Below are 13,722 nucleotides of genomic sequence, written 5' to 3'. Positions count from 1 at the left end.
CCATTTGAGAGCTGGAGCTTAATTCCTCTCCCCTTAATGTGGCTGGACTTAATGACTTGCTTTTAAGGAATAGGATAATGCAAAAGTGGCAGCATGTGATTGATTTCAGCGAGTAGGTCCAAAAAGACATTATGACTTCTTGCTTGCCCTTTTGGATTGCTTTTTCTGGAGTAAGCCAGATGCTTTGTAGTGGAGATACTCAAGCTGTCCTTAGGAAGAAGTCCATGTGGCAAAGAACTAAGGCTTCCTGCCAGTAGCCATCTGAATGCATCATTGTTAGGTCGTTTTGGAATCTTAGAAGTGGATCAGTTACCACCAAAGTTTCAAATGACTATAGTCCTAGCTGACATCTTGAATGCAACTTTATTAGAGACTGCAAGCCAGAACCAGGCCACTCCTGAATTCCTGAAACTGTGAATTACTGTTTATTATTTTAAGTCTGTAAGTTTGGGGATAATTTGTTGCCCAACAATAGATAACTAATGCAGATTCCCTTTAGACTGTGTTGTGACAGAGAACAGGAGATTAGGCACAGCCTTGAGTCAAAGCTATAAATACATACTATCATCCATCTGTATGTGAATGAAAACTGTTTCTGATCCTGCTTAGTGATAGAATGTATTCACCAGACCCAAAGCCATGTTCTGCATACCACACAGGCAGTGTTAATCTCTTCTAATAAATAAACTGCATTTGATTGCAATTGGGGTTATTTGGTTAAGTTTGTCCTAGTCTGTTATCATCTCCCATTATCTATCCAGTTTTTGCAAAGGCCAGGTAAGTAGTTAAATGGCAATATGATAGGGACCACCTGCCCTATATCTTCTCCCCCCACCCCTCCACCCCGCCTGGGCAGGCACCAGAACTTGAGCTCGGGTCTCCAGCATGGTAGGTGAGAATTCTACCTGCTGTGAGCCACCATCGCACCGCCCTGTATATCCTTTAAGTCTTTAAGAGTGACAGTAATTATTCCCATCCACCCAGAAAATGAAATTTTTAAATCAGCTTTTCATTTTAGATTTTTTGTTTGTTTTTTTGGTATGCTATATGGTGGGGTCACATTTTATTATTTTTCTATGTGAGTATTCTGTTATTGTAGCACCATTTGTTGAATTTTTTGGTTTGTTTGTTTTGGGGGAAGTGCATGGACTGGGAATCAAACCAGGGTCTTCTACATGGCAGGCAATAATTCTACCACTGAAATACGCTTGCAACCCCCCATTTTAGATTAAATTTATAGGGAAGTTGGAAAGATAGAGTTCTGAAATGTTATGCTATTTCTCCTAGTGTTAACATCTTACATTACCATAGTACAGTTGTTAAAACTAAGAAGCCAGTAGTATGTTAGTATTAACTAAATGTAGACTTTTTTTTTTCTTGGATTTCACTAGTTTTTCCACTTAATGCCCTGTTTTTATTCTAGAATTTGATCCAGGATACCACCCTATCACTCTAAAAATTCTCTTGCATATTCCCTTTGTATTATTAGGTATGTGGTTTGCAGTTTTCTTTCTATCGGTTGATTTTCTCTTCATTCTCTTGATAAAGTGTTTCTAAGAGCATATTTCATAAAAATTTATCAAAGTTTTCTATCTTGGACTGGCTGTACTTTTGGTTTATCTATAAAAACTCATCACACGGTGGGCCATGGTGGCTCAGCAGGCAAAGTTCTCCCCTGCCATGCTGGAGACCTGGGTTTGATTCCCAGTGTCCACCCATGAAAAAAAAAAAAAAACACAACTCAGCATGAATCTCAAGGTCATGTAGATGTTCTCCTATATTTTCTTCTAGAAGTTTTATATTACATTTTTTGTGTAGGCCTGTGATCTATTTTTGTGTTAATTATTGTGTAATATGTGAGATTATGTGAAGAGGTTCTTTTTTTTTTTTCTTGTTTGCGTATGGATACCTAGTTGTTCTAATACCTTTTGTTGAAAAGCCTCTCCTTTCACCATTGAATTGACTTTATGCCTTTGTCAAATTTCTGTTGACTGTATTGCTGTGGATGTGTTTCTGGGCTCCCTATTGTATTCCATTAATCTGTGTGTCCATTCTTTTGTCAGTACTACACTGTCTTTATTATTGTAGCTTTGTAGCCTCAGGTAATGTATGTCTCTGACTTATTTCTTCTTTTTAAGAATCATTTTGATTATTCTAGTACCTTTGTTTTTCTGTATAAATTTCAGATTCATTTTGATATCCACAAAAAAAAGCTTGCTGGAATTTTTACTGCAGCAGCATTGTGTCTTTAGGTTAAATTGAAGAGAATTAGCACTTTTTAACAATATTGTCACATTCTTCTAGGATGTGCAGTTGGTTTTGATTCATTACCTTGACTATAGATGGAGGACTTTTATTTACCTTTCATATTATAATAGCTTTTACTCTACAGACCAAGAAACTATTATGTAGATCTGTCAATCACCAGCTATGCCCATTCCAGTTACACATTCGGGGATTGGGTACATGGACAATGGGTCAGTTGCTGAATTCATAGTCAGATGGACATTGTTCAGTGCTCTAATTGAAGAGCCATTACAATAACCTTGTAACATCAAATATTGAAATCAGTTTAGACCCTGTATCCAAAAACCCTTGGAAGAAATTGACTATTTCTTTACCCCAGGATATAATTACCTATGTGGATGGCTATAGGTCCTCTTGCAGAAGGTCTTACTAAGTTATTGCAAGGTTCTTCCTCAGAGGAACCTGTCTTCTCTTTTTATTCATGGGATGTGAGTTTGAAAACTGGGTCAAGTTTGGAAATCAGGCAAGGGATTGTGATTTTAACATTGAAGCTGCTTTCCTCATCCCTTTGCTCATCTGTTCATATATATTCAGTATATATATTATGTAAAATCTTCTGTTGTCGTCCTACCTAACTTGCTTCCAGGAATACCATGTACTGCAAGCAAGGTAGCCTTCACCATAGATCCCCATAGGTGCCCATCCATCCTTGCTACCTATTGCAATTATTATGTCACCCTTGAGTCTAATGGCTAGGTGATGCCACCTTGTCTCTCTTATTGCATCAAAACCAAATTCTGTTAAAGCATCTCCTATTATCAGTCTATAGAGCATAGGCATTATTGACCTTCTCAGCAAGGCATGTGTATTCCTTATCACCAATTTAGTCCTTTTTCAGTTGGTACAACGAGAAGACCCTCCTGAGGAAATAGCTGGTGGGTCTTCTGTGCCTACATGATAGATTCTTTCTAGAATCCTCACTTCCCTTTGTCTCTAAATTGCTTCCTTCACAGTCTATGCAACAATTCTGGTATCTCTAGGTCATCTAGTATGGGCGATTGCTTTTTCCAAGAACTATCCAGCAATGCATTAGAACACCCCTAAAGAGTCTCTTAAGATGGCCTTAAATCCTCAATCAAGGTCAAGTGCCCCATATTGAAAAACTCTCCCATATCCAGTTTTATATTTCCAATCCTCAATCTAGTATTATTAGCAACCCCTCCCTGGCATACTCTTGGTTCTTACTGGTTCATATTACCCTGTTCCTGCGGTACTTGGGGCATATAATCCTTCTCCCTTATCAGGTCCAGTATTTCCCCATTAGGACCATGCTGAAAATTGATCTTAGACTGAAGGTCAAGAAGGGGAGGTAGGTGTAGATCTTGAGGAGAGCTACTACCTTTACTCTTATGGCACCTCCCTCATTTGAGGCTTCTTTATAGATTTCCTGCACAGGGGTGAGGGAAATAGGGAGTGTGCTATTCTTTAACAATGAACATAAGCCTTATTTGAAAACCTGGAAGTTCAGAGGAAACTAGGAGTTAGAGTTCTCAGCTGCGCCCACCCAGATATCTGCATCCACCCAGATATCCTAAGTCTCAAAGTTGCACTTCTTCCCAATCAAGGACCTGATTTGGGCATAGGAGACTTGCCTGGAGTGCAGATTATCTATAATTCTTACGATTGAGTTTTCAGCCTGGCCTTCAGTATGATCAGTTTGTATCAGAAGGAGCTAAGGATCTCTTTAAGTGTTGCCAGGAAGGTCCTCTGCATCTCAGACTTTGCTTTAAACTGGCAATTCATTAGCCTGAGCCTGTCATTTTCTCTTCAGCATCTCAGTGGCACTTAGCAAAACCCACCCAATTCCATGCTCTTTATAGTTACTATTAACCCTACTATCTTGAATTCCAGGAACATCCTACAAGATAGTGCACCCCGTTTCACCCTGTAGGTGAAAATCCTAGCAAATGCATGGTTGTCCCATGCCAGGTGCTATCAATACCTGTCCCAGTGATTGGGTCCTTCCTTGTAGCAGTCCATCCTGCAAGTGATCTAACTCCAGAATCCCATCTTTGAAATCTGCTTTCTGATGTTATTCTTGGTACCAGATGTCATAAATCACATTTCTTATAAGCAAGCTTGAGCTGGAGGATTTTCAGCTAGTGACTTATTAAGATTGTACTCCCAGGTGAAGCCTGTGGGGAAAAAATAAGGAAAATCAGATTAAGCAAGGGAGAGGCTAAGCAATAATATAGCTCCAGAAGAAGTCTAGACTCTGCCTAATCCCACAGAGAACTTTGGATCATAAATTACACCTCAGGGATTGTTCTGCCCAGAGGCAAGGAGGTTGGGTCGTTTTATCTTTGTATCATTCCTCATTGGTTATGGGCCCCAGCCTGGGGGGAGGGGGGATTGGGAGGAAGAGGCTATAGAAAATGGAGCAGAATACCTAGGGGTGTCTTCCCAGGTGGCTTTTGTCAACTTAGGTCAGTTCTCCTGAGAAAAGTGCAGATACAAACTGTTAGCAGCCAACTCTGACAGAGACTCAGGGATTAGCCCAGTTAAGTGCATCTTGCTGGGGCATCAGTAGGCTTTGCTACAGGTGCTTTCTATGTACTGACAGACATCATAGCTGTTGGTCACTAGAGTGAGCTAGAATCAGCTTTCAAAAGGAGAACAATTATGCATATATTTTTCCAAATCTGAGTTCAATGACATCTCATTGGTAGCTTGAAATTAGAGAGTATATTTATGCCCTAGAATTCTACAAATGCAACAATTTACGGTCCCACTCCCCAAGAGCTGGCTATTATAACGTTTACCAACATCCCCCTGCATTTAGTCTGTACAGCCTTATATAGTTGATGCCATTTTAGAAAGGAGAAAACTGAGTTTCAGAGTGATTGATCTACTTAACCATCTCTTTGTGTAGCTAGTGAACTATTGAAGTGAAAATTAAATCTAATTTTGTCTGTCTCCAAAATTTGAACTTCTTTTATTATAGCACATTGTTTCTTTTTGAGCATAGAAACTTGAGTCTCCTTTGAATCTTTTGAGAGAGTTGGATGGATTTCTAGGTGATCCTGAATGCTCTTTGGTCATTAACATCCTCAGCTCCAAGTTAATAAAAATACTCCACTAGTAAGCAGGAGCCTCAGGATTCTTTTCACTTTATTGCCCTGCCTCTCTTTTAAACATTCTGCCATTTATCTGTTTTCTTAACTACTCTCTTTGGATTGTAAAAGGCATTAAATAAACATTTGTTGAATGAATAAATTATGAACCTTTAGTATGAAAGTTGTTTTTTCCACAGGATTATTCAGCACCTGTATGAAGGACAAATGCTCACAACCTCACACCCTTCTCTTATTAAAATCATAGTTTTAAAATTCTCTCTAGCTGCCATAAGATGGGATGGGAAATACTTCATATTGAAATGTTTGAAAAAATTATAGCTTACTCTCAAGTAACTTAAGAGGTTTTCAGTGCAATTTTAATGAAATACAATCACAACACAAACTGTACTACTGCTTAATCCCATCTGTGTTGAATTACTGTTAAGTCATATAGTTATGTTGAGAATAATTTTAGTCGTTACAGATTTTAAAATATTTTCAGCCTTTGTGGCATGGAATTGACTGTTTCTGCTGTATTTTTGTTTGTGTTTCTGAAGCAAGGAGAAGTCAGGCTGAAGTGTTTGAAAGCTCTGCAGAGTTTGTATACTAACAGAGAATTATTCCCCAAATTGGAGCTATTCACTAACCGATTTAAGGTAAGCATCAAAAATGCTGTGCTCATTTTATTTTTCACTTTGAAATTCTAGTTGGAGCCAGTTTTGCAAATGTTCTTTAACTATACAAGTATTTAGTTCATATTTTTACCATTATTTAAGTAAACTCATATGAAATAGCATGAATAAATCTATGAGGGGAGCTGCCACTGCTTCGGGCCTGTGGGGTCCCCCTGATGGCTGAGAGGTAGCTGGCACCTGCAGCAGCAAGGCAGCAGCCTGCAACTCCACCACTGCTGGCCTGAGAGCTGGTGAGCGAACTGTCCTGGGCCATGCACACCGACATCCTGTGTACTGTGCACGGCTGAGGCAAGATCCTGAGCCCAGTAGCCCCGTACTTAGCATGCATCTGGTCAAGAGCCACCACCTGCAGGACAGCATAGGAAATCCATCTCTGTGGGAAGATATGAAAACTATACCAAAATTTTGCTGTTGTCCAGTTGAAGATGCCCTAGAGGCCCTGACAGACCATTTTTTTTCAATTCTCTTTTGTAAAACAGCACTTTATGAAAATGCATACTGAAAAGAAGGATAAATGTAGTAAGGGCAGCAATTCTTATGGTTCTGAATGGGATTTGAAAAGACATGCAGAGGATTGTGGCAAGACCTTCCAGTGTATATGTGGCTGTCCTTAGCTGGCAGAACTGCCTTTCAGTCACATATCTACCGAACTGGCCATGAGATCCCTGCTGAGCACCGGGATCCACCTAGTAAGAAAAGGAAAATGGAGAACTCCATGAACAATAAGAAATTGTCAAAAAAAGGACCATTGAATCTTTGCTTGATAAACCAACCTTTAGACCGACACCCAAAACCTTGAAACTTCAGAAATAAAGCTAGTAGCTTCCTTTGAAGATTTCTGCATCTCCAATGCCAGAAAACAGACTCTTATACCACCTCCAAAATATCCTCAGAAGTTGCTTTTACTAAAGCCCAAAGTGGCTTTGGTTAAACTGCCGATTATGCAGTTTTCTCTTGTGCCTGTCTTTGTGCCTACTACAACCAACTCCTCAGCCCAGCCTGTAGTAGTAGGTGTGGATCATCAGGGCTCTACCATGGGCACCATTCACTTACCTCCTTTGTCCCAAGGAACCCTGATCCTCGGCATAGATTCAGAGGCTTGCTGTCTTAGGGAGAGCCCGCCTTTCTCAAAAATTGTGAATCCCATTGCTGTTAGGCCAATTAGTACAGGTGTTCGAGTGAACTTGGGTAAAAGTCCACCTGCTACTTTACAGCAACTAGGGGAACACATGTCAGAAGAACAGCATTTCTTCCAGCAATGTGCAGAGGCATAAGATAGATCTTATGCCTCACCAAGCTTCATGCCTTCTGCACTGTGGGCTTCCCCAGACTCCTTTGTATCATCTTTTCTCAAACTGATTTGATATTTGGTTCTCAACTTTCACTTCCGATTAGTGTTCATACCCAAACATTGTTACCCAGTTCGAAAGTAACTTCATCTGTAGCAGCTCAGACTGATTCTTTTTTAGATGCTTGTTTCCAGTCAGGTGGTACCTCCAGAGAAACTCAAACTAGTAGAGTGCAATGTTCCACAGATGCCTCGGTATACATGGACAGAGTGTAATGTGTGGAGCATTTTTGAGAATGTCCATTCATCGTACAGGGTTTCTACTGACAATATTATAAGCAACAGTTTGGTAGCAGTTTGTAATGACTCTAAGACTTTAAATCAATATATTGAGAAATCTGCACCAATTATAAACTTTAGTGAGCAGAACAAAACATGACATATAATCAGACCCAAACCGTAGATTTATTAAGCCATTTAGAAAACATCTTGTCAAGTAAACTGCCAGCTGAGACAATAGATCAATTGCAGTCTTTTGTCTGACACAAACACTGGACCCAACACCCAGCTCCCATCTGGCCCAACCCAGAATCCCAGTATAGATTTTGATATTGAGGAGGTTTTTTCAGCCTCAAATATGCAAACTCAAACAGAAGAGAGTGAGCTTAGCAGTGTGAACACTGAACCAGTCTTGGAATCCCTGGACATAGAGACCAAAATCAACTTTTTACTTGCAGATATCTCTGCTCAGTCCTGCAGTTGTAGGGGAAATGCTAACTTCTTGGGCCTTGAAATGTTTGCTGTGCAAACTTAAATTTCTTTTTAGACAGTAGCCCTTTTCTGCCTGTTGACACTATTCTGAAACATTTCCCAGCTTTTCCATGAGCACCAATTCATCTGACACAGAAACCCAAACAGAAGTGATGTACATTAAAAACCTAGCTACTCCAGAAAGCAAAGTTCAGTTGAACAGTACAGAAATACATGAATTCTGGCTTTGAAACCCTAGGGAGTTTGTTTCTCAACAGCAGTAAAACTCAAGATTTCCTTCTGACTGATTTGGCCTGAAACAAGATGGAGTCTCAGTTCAGTTCTGTGGAAACCCAGACATGTGCAGAACTACATACAGTTTTCCAACTTCTAAAAGTGAAGTCCACATGCAGGATGGCATTTACAGTTTTCTTCTGGGTTTAGAAAATGGGAATTGGTGACAACAGTATTAACTATTGAATGTAGTTGTCAAATTCTTTATGGTTCTTGCCTTTTATACTTGTAAACATGAAATATATATAGATGTAAGAGTATTATAAAGTGTATAGTGCTAATCAAAAAAAAAAAGATATTACCAGCATAATTTTTTACTTCTTTGAGAGCAGATTCTCCTGCTTAAAATAAGATTTTCTTCCTATATAACTTTTAAAAATATATTTATTTTGCAGGTTGAGATCCCTTTAGGGAATCCTAGTTAATGAGAAAGATTTTATATTATGAATGTTTATATTAACTATAGAGAGTTAAGACTATGATAATATGGTTTCAAGAGTAAGGATTTACCTTTCACCTTTCATTAGTCTTGCATGCACTCCCAAAGCACATTACCTTATGTCTACCCTGACTTTATTTTTTCACTCATGGCTGGTTGGCTTACAACTTTTTTTTAGGATCGTATTGTGTCAATGACACTTGATAAGGAATATGATGTTGCTGTGGAAGCTATTCGATTGGTTACTTTGATCCTTCAGTAAGTATAATATCTATTAATGTTTTAGTTTAATTTATTGATGTTATAATCCCTTTTATCCAGCATTGTCATTGTTCTTCATACTATAACACACAAACACACATGTATTTAATACTTTTGGTTCTGTATTTAGTTCTGCTTTTTTCACTTTAAGGTGAAATTTGAAATTAAGGTTTTTCTGTTTTCTTATTTATTATTTTGATTATTGTTTATTTCTTCCATACAAAAGTGGTTTTCTGCAATCTAGCAGAAATATCAATAAAGTAATATACCTTTCTATAAAAAATATCAAACCAACTCAGATGGCTTCAAAAGAAAGAAAACCTCAGAAGTGTTTTTCAGATTGGCTTCTTTGGAATGCTGTAGAAGTTGGAGAAAGGAAATAAAGCATTTAAATTGTGTTATCAATATGGTAGAAATTTAAAAATAGTAGTATTCTAAGATCTATAGGGCTTTCACTAAATACTAGGAAAAATCAGTCCTTCTCTCCCTACTTTGTGCTACTTTATCATGAACCATATCATGTATGAAGAAGACTGTTTTTTTACTTTTCTACTGTTGTATTGATCTTTTTATCTCTTTCTGCTCTAATACCACGTCTTTATTAGAATAGCTTTATAATACATAGTATATGTTATATGGCCTCTCTTATTGGGTGGTTTTTCTTCTCTTTGCCTTTTTTTTTAATCTACTTAGCTATTTGTGGATTTTTTTTTCTTTGTATGTGAATTTTTAAAATATACTTGTCAATCTCCTAAAACCTTGGAAGTTTACATATTAGAACTGCACTGAAATTTATAATAAATTTAAGAAAGAGTTCTTCACAGTGTTATATAGTATATGCGTGAAATAGTGGATTTCTTTATTCATATCTTATTAGGTTCTTTTATATAAGGTTTAGATTTTCTTCATAGAAGTCGCGTGCATAATTTATCAGGTTAATGCTTAAGTGGTTAATTGTTTTGTTGTTTTATGATTGCTACTTAGTGTTACCTTTTTAGTTGGTTATTACTGAGGCAGAAAAACATTTAATTATCATGTTAATCTTAAATATATTCTGCAACGTTTAGAAATCTCTTACTCATTCTGATGGTTTGTTGATTCTAGTGGGTTTACTGTATAGATTATTATCATCTGCAAACATTCAGTTTTGTTCCTTCCTTCCCTAACCATATAACTTTTGTTTGATTCTCTTGTGTAATTGCATTTTCCTGAACCTTTGGCACTATAACAGTATCATTAATATCAAATATCTTTTTTCTTGTTCTTGGGAGGCATCTAAAGTTCTTTCTGTGGTTTTGTGTGTGTGTGTGTGTGTGTGTGTGTTTGTGATAGGTTTTTTATATTTGATAAAAATTTCTCTTGTATTCTGAGTTTTCTTGAACTTTTTTTGTCATGAATGAAAAGATTTTTTTTCCTTTTATCCATTGATTAGGCCTGAATTATGTTTATACATTTTTCTAATGGTAAATCATGTTTACATTTCTACAGTAAATACTATTTAACTGTAATGTATTCTGCTTTGTTTTGTTTAAATAAAATGTACTTAATATCTTATCTAGGATTTTCACATCAGAGTTCATGAGTAAATTTGACATATTTTTTCTTTTCCTTATCCAGCTTTATAATCAAAGTTGTATTGTCTTTATAAAATACTTTTTAGAGTTTCTGGCCCCTCTATTCTAAAACAGTTTGTAACACGAATTAATTCTTCATTGACTCTTTGAGAGAATTCTATTGTTAAAGCTATGTCAGTTTCGAGTTTCACTTGTGGGAGAGATCTTTGATTACCATTTCTGTTTCCTTAATGATAAGCTACCCAAATTAGCCTTTTCTTTTCTTGTGTCAATTTTGGCTATTTATAACCTTTTTAAAATGTATCAATTTCATCTCTGTTTTTAAATAATTATTTTCTAAAACTTTGCTGTATCTTTTGTTGATTCCTTTTTCATTCTCTATTTTATTTCTCCCTTTTTTTTCTTGATCAGCCAATCCAGAGGTTTCTCCATCTTACTACTATTTTCAAAAATGAGCTTCTCTTTTCTGATAGTTATACTTAAAGTATTAAATATATTTCTAGGTACAACTTCACCTCTGTCCTAGAAATTTAGATATGTATTTTCATAGACATTCAGTTATAAATATTTTGTGATTCCCTTTATGGTTTCTATTTTAACACTGGATTGTTCACTCATATATTTTTGTTCTCAGATAGTACGAAATTTTTTAAGCTGTCCTTTCTATTGTATAACCTGAGAGCATGTTTTAAGTGGTTTAGTAAATTATTGGAAGTTTCTAAAACTGCATCTCCTGTCAGTACAGTTACGTCTTTATATTCATTACTTTGAATTTCTTTGCTGTCATTTTAATGACCTTTGCCTTTGCTTATGTTTTGTCTGTTTGATCAGTTACGAGTGGATGTATTAAAGTTTCCAATTACAATTAATGGCTTATTTATTTCAGAATATATTGATAGATACCTGTGTATTCCTCATTTTTATTCCTTCTTTGCATCAGTTTTCCTTTTATCCTTGCATAATATACTTCCTTATCATTTATGAAGATTTTTCCCTTTTTAATTTAATATATGATCCCTTAGTTATATTTTCCTTGTAAACTTTGCAAGCATATCAATATACTTCACTTGACCAAAAAAGTACCTTAACAGTTTACCTACCCACACATTTTATTGGTATTACCCAGAATTTGAGCTCTGTATTGTTAAAGATAATTATTTTGGCTTGTTTGTTTAGATTCAGTATTTGCTTATTTAGACAGTAGTAAGCTTTCCTTTGATATTTCTTCTTCCCTAGGTCCATGGATCAGTAATTGTCTCATAGACTCCTCTGGGATTATATTTTCCTCCTGAAGTATTTCTTAAAGAGTATTTCCAAACTTTCTGAGATGTATTTTGGTTAAAAAGTTTGCTTTCACCATGACTTCAAAAGATAATTTACCTGCTTTCAATATTCTGTGATTAAAGTTCTTTTCTACATTTACATTGGGGTAAAAAAGGACAGAACATATCTTATATATAAGATACAGTTGTCTCCCGGTAGGTATATCAGGTAGCCGAATACAGTGGTCCTTTTATGAATGCCTCAGATTTTTCTCCCATCTAGGGAATTAGGACTACAATTCTTAAGACTGGAGAGTGACTTTATGACTCAACCCCAGGTTTTCAGATTTTCTCTGTTGAAGTCATTTGCCCTATAGGTAGTGCTGGTGAGCATAATCTTTGTTTAATTTATTAACATTTTATTTTGAAATATGTTCAAATTTACAGGACCAATGCAAAAATAATAAAGACTCCTTAGAGAGAGCACCAACCTACCCCTGTCTCCCAGATACCCAAATGTACCAATTAACATTTTGTCACGTTTGATGTATCATTCTAACTAGCTAGCTTAGGTAACTATCCATCCCTCTGTATATCTAACATTTAATCACTCCATGATGATCAGTTGATTTAAGTTGTATATAACATGTTCCTTGAACACATATCACTGTCATGTACATTTCTTAAGAACAAAAATATTTACTTATATAATCACCTGAAGTGCAGTTCTCACGTTTGAGAAATTTAACATTGATATAAAGCTTACAATTTATATTCCTGCATTCGTATGGTACGTTTGTTATGATTCATATGAGAATATTATTATAATTGTACTATTAATATAGTCCACAGTTTACATTATGGTTCCCTGTTTGTGTTGTACAGTTCCATGTTTTGATTTTTAAAATTTTTTCAAGTAACGTTGATAGAAGCTGAAATTTCACTTTTTAACCGCATTCAAATATACAATTCATTGCTGTTTATTACAGTAACAGTATTGTGTCAACATCACCATCATCCATTACCTAAACTTTCGGTAATATTTCCTTCTTTTGGCAATCTAAATAATGCTACTGTGAATATCAGTGTGAAAATATCTGTTCTTGTCCCTGCTGTCACTTCTTTTGGGTATATACATAGTAGTAAGATTGCCAGGTCATGTGGTAATTCTGCCCTGAACTTTCTGAGTAACCACCAAAACATCTTCCACAGTGAATGCACCCTTTACATTCCCACCAACATTGAATATGGGTGTTCCCATTTCTCTACATCCTCTCCAACACTTGTAATTTTCCTTTTTTTTTTTTTAATATTAGCCATTCTCGTGGGTGTGAAATGGTATGTCATTGTGGCATTGATTTGAACTTCCGTGGTGACTAATGATCTTGAACATCTTTTCATGTACCATTTGGCCACTTGTATATCTTCATTGGAGAAATGTCTATTCAAAACTTTTACCCATGTTTGTCTTTTTGTTGTTGAATTGACGGATTCTTTGTATATTCTGGATAGTAAACCTATAGGGGATATATTGACTTCCAATTATTTTCTTCCATTCTTTAGGCTGTTTCTACACTTTCATGATAAAATCCTGTGATGCACAAAAGTTTCGAATTTTAATGGGGCCCTATTTATCTATATTTTCTTTTATTACTCAGGCTTTGGGTGTAAAGTCTAAGAAACCATTGCACAATACAAGATCCTGAACATGCTTCCCTATGTTTTCTTCTGGGTTAGATTTATTCCTAGGTATTTAATTCTTCTAGTACTCTACCATTTTGCAGAATTCATTCGTT

General features: G+C 36.2%; 1 protein-coding gene across 11 annotated transcripts in view; it reads left to right on the top strand.

The window, feature by feature from the left end:
- STAG1 (STAG1 cohesin complex component) overlaps nt 1-13,722 on the top strand; it is a 496,328-nt gene that overhangs the window by 333,101 nt on the left and 149,505 nt on the right. For all 11 annotated transcript variants that reach the window (XM_077130207.1, XM_077130206.1, XM_077130208.1 and 8 more), the window contains 2 exons: nt 5,921-6,019; nt 9,008-9,087. In XM_077130207.1, coding sequence (XP_076986322.1) covers nt 5,921-6,019; nt 9,008-9,087 — 179 coding nt within the window. The remainder of the gene's footprint in view (nt 1-5,920; nt 6,020-9,007; nt 9,088-13,722) is intronic.

This window comes from Tamandua tetradactyla, chromosome 15 (genome assembly GCF_023851605.1).
Source record: "Tamandua tetradactyla isolate mTamTet1 chromosome 15, mTamTet1.pri, whole genome shotgun sequence".
Classification (NCBI taxonomy): Eukaryota; Metazoa; Chordata; class Mammalia; order Pilosa; family Myrmecophagidae; genus Tamandua; species Tamandua tetradactyla.
This window is presented reverse-complemented; position numbering and strand designations above follow the sequence as displayed.